This window comes from Lucilia sericata, unplaced genomic scaffold (genome assembly GCF_015586225.1).
Source record: "Lucilia sericata isolate MDLA Ls3-8-SP2 unplaced genomic scaffold, ASM1558622v1 Contig004450F_arrow, whole genome shotgun sequence".
In the NCBI taxonomy this organism is placed as follows: Eukaryota; Metazoa; Arthropoda; class Insecta; order Diptera; family Calliphoridae; genus Lucilia; species Lucilia sericata.
The window spans coordinates 8,125-15,000 of record NW_023997257.1 but is presented as its reverse complement, the minus strand read 5'-3'; the positions used below and the strand labels follow the sequence as shown (position 1 = coordinate 15,000).

The 6,876-nt window shown below is 34.6% G+C and overlaps 2 protein-coding genes across 2 annotated transcripts in view; one reads left to right on the top strand and one right to left on the bottom strand.

The window, feature by feature from the left end:
* LOC119615210 overlaps positions 1-2,636 on the bottom strand; it is a gene marked incomplete at its 3' end in the record, with an annotated part of 11,983 nt that extends 9,347 nt beyond the window's left edge. The window contains 8 exon segments of the mRNA XM_037971289.1: positions 405-533; positions 612-769; positions 831-886; positions 889-966; positions 1,038-1,254; positions 1,360-2,214; positions 2,277-2,344; positions 2,627-2,636. Of these exon segments, the coding sequence (XP_037827217.1) occupies positions 405-533; positions 612-769; positions 831-886; positions 889-966; positions 1,038-1,254; positions 1,360-2,214; positions 2,277-2,344; positions 2,627-2,636 (1,571 nt within the window).
* A 140-nt stretch (positions 2,637-2,776) lies between these two features.
* On the top strand, positions 2,777-5,720 carry LOC119615209 (zinc finger protein 583-like). Its single transcript, XM_037971288.1, has 5 exons — positions 2,777-3,043; positions 3,115-3,619; positions 3,685-4,131; positions 4,995-5,488; positions 5,550-5,720. Exons 1-5 carry the CDS (start codon positions 2,888-2,890, stop codon positions 5,718-5,720), a joined length of 1,773 nt encoding a protein of 590 aa, XP_037827216.1. The 5' UTR covers positions 2,777-2,887.
* Positions 5,721-6,876: the final 1,156 nt, after the last annotated feature.

Below are 6,876 nucleotides of genomic sequence, written 5' to 3'. Positions count from 1 at the left end.
GACATAAAGGACTGTTAATTAGATGTACATCTGTATTCACAATAATACACAAAACCGTCTTGTTATCACGATAAAGTTTACTTACCATATTGACTTGGCTTAGCCGAGACAACTACCAATTAGCTAATTGACTTTTAATCAGTGGTTTTTATACCCTACACCACTTTAGTGGGGAGGGGTCACGCCCGAGTATACTTTCTTACTTGTTTTTTTTTTACATTTGGTTTTGTTACAAGTAAAGATTTATGTATTTGTCCAAATTATTAACTTATCTATAGACTAAACAGTTGATCCAATGATTTATAATAATTTTAACTTTTATAAAATCCTTTAACATTTCTCGTTATTATTTTATATATGTATAAAAAATGTGTTTTTAAGTCCTTATCTACATAGTATATTACTTCCTACTTGGCAAATAAAGATCTTTACGTAATGTGCTAATGGTAGAGGGCAACATAACTTGATTTGCATCACCTTTACGCTTGGAAATATCACGTATAACGGTAGTTAAAATATCCATCATATGTTTGCTATATTTAAAAAGAAAAAAAAAAACAATGTTTAATAAAAAAAATTCTTGGAAAAAACTATAAAAAATATGTACTTACCAATCACCATATTTTTGTGTAAATTTACATAAAGCATCCACAAACCAACTGCCATGTTCAGTATGCCGCAAAGCATCGGTACCCGGCATGGACGACATAGCCAGTAATATATCAGCATAGGCATCGGGAGAGAAATTTCTTATAGACGAAGAACTTTTCTAAAAATAAACAAAACAAAGTTTAATTTTTTGCATTTTGCTAAAGAAAACACTTTAGTACAGTATCCACCGTAGAAAGATTCCTTTGACAAGCTTGTATTATCAAGATTTTGGGTTTCCTTTTAAAGTGTCATCCGTTAAAATTTCCTTAATTTCCGTTATAGCTATCGGCACACTGTTTGAACCAAATACAACACCTTGAAAATCCAAAAAAAAATTGCTTTAAAAAATGATTTCCTAATCAAAAAGTTCTATTCTATTCCCTTACCTTCCATGCCATGTGATAGTATGCAAATAATTATGGAATCTTTTAGTAGACTTCTCTTAACATTTTCTCGTATTTGATGTAATATTTCTAAATGTGTAAGATTTTCATATAACAATGGTATATAACCGAATGAGGAAAAAAGTTCCTTTAGTTTATCACGATCCACGTTAGTGCCTTTACGTGCAGGTATGGTATCATGCATAAATGATACGAGATGCTTTTTAAAACAGAAAAAATTAGATAAACTGTAAGAGTAGACTATAGTCTGGACTATAGAGTAGACTGTAGAACAGAAACAAAAAAAAAAAACGTTAATATTTACCCGATATTTTGGATCAGTTTCCTTATAAAAACTACTTTGATTTATAATCAAAACATAACCAGCATTTTTTCTTGTTATTGAATAACGTTCCGTACTATCAAAGTCTGACTGTTGCGCTAAAGGCGGCTGAACAACTGTTTCTTTATTATCAACAGTAGGCAGTGTTTTACTACTATCAACCATATGCTGTGACATATAAACACCAGAATCTTGGCTATTGTTATTATTCACTAAAGCCACATTATCAGTTTCTGGATTTTTCAAATTTTGATTTATGGTCTCTATTAGCAAATCCTTAATACCAGCCATATCATTAAATTTAAAATACTCTATCAGCAACTGTATATTACTGCCCTTAAGCTGGCGATCGCCCAACGTTATAATACGTTTATTCAGCCAGTTTAGCAGAAAGACCTCTAAATAGCAACAATCATAGAAACGCAAATCTTGAATATCAGTTTGATATTTTTTATTAATGTGCTGTATAAGCTGATTGGCCTGATCCGGTGTTAAGCGTTCGGCTAGAACATACAACGCCTTAAGTAGGGGGTGTATGTGTACACTGATTTCCGCCACATGAGGTAAAAATTGATGATATATTTCTAGCCAGCATAAACCCAACCGGCGCAACACTCTTTTAGCTTTGATAATGGCTAAAGCTTCAACAATATGTAATCTCCAATTCTGAGGATTCAATTTGGCATAATTTCTTAATACATCACTGGTGGCCAGTGATGTTACTCCCGCAGTAAGGCCTTTGCCAGAGGAAGGATGTTGTGCTAAAATTATTAATCTTTGTAAGATAAATTGACTACGTGTGCGGTCATCACCATATAAAAGGAATCCCAAAGATACCTAGAATAGGAAGTATTAGTCATTTAATTATGATCAGTTATTTTTAAGGGAACAACACTTACCAGTTGATAAAAACATAAATCTGTTTCCACATATTGTAAGTCCTCGATATCGATATTTTTAAAGAATCCTGCAAAGATTTTGCTGCCGAACCCATTTAGCTTTTATCTTAAAAATTCCCGTTTATGTTCTTTTCATGCAAATAAAAAATAAACAAAAAACAAAACAATAATAAATTAGTCAGATGCTGATATCAAGTTTCAACGCCGTTAGTAAAAAAAAAAATAACGGCGTTAAAAAATTTTACTTAATTAAAAGTTAATTCTTTTATAGAAATTTTAATAAATTCATGAAATTTGTTATTTAATCCGTTTAATTTTAATAATTTAAGCAACTTTTCTTAAATTTTAACTCGAAAACATAGATTTCAATATCAGACGACTTGGTAAAACATTTCAACGCCGTCCGTTTTAGTTATTCTTCGTCCTAGAAGTACGAAAATAGTGTTGTTGGTTATTTAAAAAAAAAAACGCTAGAAATTATTTTTTAATTATTGTCATCACTTCTCTGTGATTGTCTGTGGTAAACAAATATTTTTTCTATGAGATTTCAATAAAATCTTAAAAAAAGATATTAATTTAGTGTAAAAATATTAGTGAAAATTTCTTAAATTATGTTAATAACAAATCCTGATTTAATAAACAGTTGTCGGGTGTGCCGTAGCCCCAATCAGGATGGTGATTATGAATGTTTATATCAAAATAGTGGACAACACGAGGATGGTCTCCAGTTAAGTGAGGCTGGTCTGCTATATGAAAATCTATTGGATGTAAGTCTTTGTGAAGGGATACAAAAACATATAAAAAATATAGTTTTATTCAATTTTAATATGTTATTTAGATTTCCCTTACTAAGGGCGATGCTTATCCGCAATTTTTGTGCAATAGTTGTGATTTACAAATGAAACTTTTCAAAAAACTCAAAGACAAAGCCTACAAGACGTTGGAATACTTACAAAATCTATATGAAGAACAGTTAAACTCGAATAAACTTAAAACTGAACAGAAAGATGAAGAAATGCCTCAAGACAATGGCCAGGAGCCGGTGGAATCTGCAGAGGAATATAGCAGCTTAGCAAATGAATATGTTAAAATAACCAGTGAATATCAGGAAAACGCTCGGGAAGATTATGCCCTAATAACTGCTAATGAGTATGAAAAAACTTCCATTGAAGAATTTCCCGATAATGTGGTGAATGAGTATCAGGAAACCTCCTCCCTTGAATACCCAGCAAACCAAAGTAGTGATTACCAGGAAAGTGTAAACTCTGAGTATCCAAACAATGAAAATGAGTTTCACTACCTAGGAGAGAACTCTCAACAGCAAACAGAAATAGATCAGGAAAGTCCTTATATCAAACAGAAGATTTCTCGAATACTCTAAACCAAACAAATACGGAAACGAATGCAGCTCCCCTAAATATACAAACACTGGCCGAACAATTGAAATTAGACATCGAACAACCTACCATTACCGACATAAAATATCGTTTCTCTGCCGAAGAAATAACCGAAAATCCAAACAGCTCCCAAGAAACAATACCGCAAATTCGTTTAGACTTGGAGCCGATCATTGATAAAACGGATTATGTTACCGAAATCTATGAGCTGCTAGACGATGAAAGCAAACAAGAAACATTAAATGAAAGCAATGGAAATACTGTAGAATACGATATATATACAGAGGAAAAACCGGAAGAGACTAGTTCAGTATATAGTGATGTGGAATATGTAATCGAAGAGGAAATGTGTGATGATGAGGGTGAGTCATTGGAAAATGTGATAGAATTAAAAGGTACAAATCGAGGAGAAAGGAAACTGAATAATACTAACCGGAGAAAGAATGCTGAAAGAGTGGGTAAGAAAAGAGAGTATAGTTGTGTTCCCTGTCAGCTGGAATTTAAAAATCTACAGGAGCATAAAAAGCATAGGTAAGTTACAAAGTAAGTAAGTAAGTAAGTAAGTAAGTAGTAAGTAAGTAAGTAAGTAAGTAAGTAAGTAAGTAGTAAGTAAGTAAGTAAGTAGTAAGTAGTAAGTACGTAAAAGTACGTCAGTAAGTAAGTCGTACGTCCGTCCGTCCGTCCGTCCGTCCGTCCGTCCGTCTCCGTCTCGTTCGTCGTCGTCGTAAGTCCGTCCGTCCGTCCGTAGTCCGTCCGTCCGTGTCCGTCCGTCCGTCCGTCAGTCCGTCCGTCCGTCCGTCCGTCCGTCCGTCCGTCCGTCCTTCCGTCGTCCGTCCGTCCGTCCGTCCTTCCGTCCGTCCGTCCGTCCGTCCGTCCGTCCGTCCGTCCGTCCGTCGTCCGTCCGTCCGTCCGTCCGTCCGTCCGTCCGTCCGTCCGTCCGTCCGTCCGTCCGTCCGTCCGTCCGTCCGTCCGTCCGTCCGTCCGTCCGTCCGTCCGTCCGTCCGTCCGTCTCCGTCCGTCCGTCCGTCCGTCCGTCCGTCCGTCCGTCCGTCCGTCCTCCGTCCGTCGTCCGTCCGTCCGTCCGTCCGTCCGTCCGTCCGTCCCCGTCCGTCCGTCCGTCGTCCGTCCTCCGTCCGTCCTCGTCCGTCCGTCCGTCCGTCCTCCGTCGTCCGTCCGTCCGTCCGTCCGTCCGTCCGTCCGTCCGTCCTCCGTCCGTTCCCCCCCCCTCTCTTTCCTGCTTTCCCCCCCCCCCCCGCCCTGCCGCCCCCCCGATCCCAGAACTAAATAAAGATGGTTTCAAATTTGCCACCGTCTTTTCCAGAACCGAAGTACCATGACAATAAATATCCCTGCAGTATATGTGCCCGTGAACTAAAATCCCTGCCCAGTTTGCATCAACACATGAAAATACACAACGAACAGCCGGCCTATCAGTGTAACATTTGTCAGAAAACCTTTAATCAAAAGGCCCACTATCTCTACCACATGAATCGACACAATAATATACGCAATTTTAAATGTACGGAATGTGATAAAACGTTTATTGCTAAAACCGATTTAAAGGTACACATGAGAACTCACACTGGAGATAGGCCATATGTTTGTAATATCTGCGGCAAAGATTATTTAATGATGGAACATTTGAAAACACATCTTCTAACGCATACCGAACAATATTTTCAATGTGATATTTGTAATCATAAGTTTGCCACACATAAGACGCTGAGAATGCATGTGCGAACGATACACGAAGATGAGCCAAGATTTAAGTGTAGTTTCTGTTCGAAACCTTTTCGTAGAAAACATCATTTGGAGGTATGTGAAGTCCAATGAGTAATGAATTGGTTTTTATAATATCCCTCGTTTTTTGTTTCAGTATCACTTGAAATTGCATCAAAAAAATGTAAAATTTTTAGATAGCCATTATGAAATGGTAGATGTGGACGATCCCGATGCTGTAATTAATACCGACACGGACTATAATGCTGATGAACTTGTTGATCAAGAACTAGTAGATGATCCTGGCTTTATAGCTTTAAAACGATGATATTGTATAGTATATTAGATAATTTTTTAACTTGTTCGAAAAAAATCGAACGCCTATGGTGTTTTTAAAACAATAGTGTGTATGTGTTCAACTGGATGTTAAACAATAAAGGTAAGTTTTCACTTTTTTAGCCCTATTCTGAATAAAAATTTGGAGTATAGGGCTTAATCTACGCAGTAAAAAGCAATAAAAAGAAAAAATATCGTAACCATTAATGGAATCAATTAGTATGATACTGATGTTCCTGATGTATAATATTTGTTTAATTAAAAACGCTTTAACTTTAATTGATTTTGTTGGTTTTATTTGTTTTTTTTTATATATATAATAGGTTTTTCTTGTCGTTTATTTATTTGTATAATTTAATAATTATTAGAATCTAAATATATAATTAATTTTTTCTTCCTTTTTGTTTATTAATTTTTTTCTTACTTTGAAGCACTTGTATAACAGAAAAGTTTCTTTTTTAATATAATTTTTCTTTATTAGTTTTCAGTTTAATTTCTTTAAAAAAAAACGCACATTATTAAGCCTTGTTACTAAAAAAATTTGAATTTTTTCATTATAGACCAAAATATTAAAAGTTTTTAATTTTTTTATAAAAAAAATTTAACGGAATGAATATTTAAATTTAGTTAAACAAAATAAATTGTTTGTTTTAGTTTTTAACAACTTAAATTTGGTTAAATTTTAAGAAAGTTTTTTTAGCGGGTTTGTTAGGTTTTGCAGGCCGGATATATAGAGAGGTAGGTTAATACTAAATTAGGTTTTTGTTGTTTTTTAAGAGGAAAGAAAAGTGCAGGTTAAATTTGGTTTTTGTTAAATATATTATGCTTAAAGAAAATTCTAGGATTTGTTTTATGTTAAATATAAAATAGTTTTAAGAGTTTGTTTTTATTACATTTTTAATACAAAAACTTCTTTAGTTATTTTAAGAAGAACAAAAATAGTCTACGGAATTGAGCACAATGACAGTTTGTAATTTTTGTGTGTGTATGTATAGGGATTACTTGGAAAGTTTTGTTTGGGAGTTGGAAAACAAAGCTATAAATTAATAATATAATAATTTTATTAATAAGTATTTAGGTCCAAAGTTAGCCTTTAGACAAGACTGTAGTAGAGACTAAAGACTAGAGTGTGGTCTAGAATATAAACT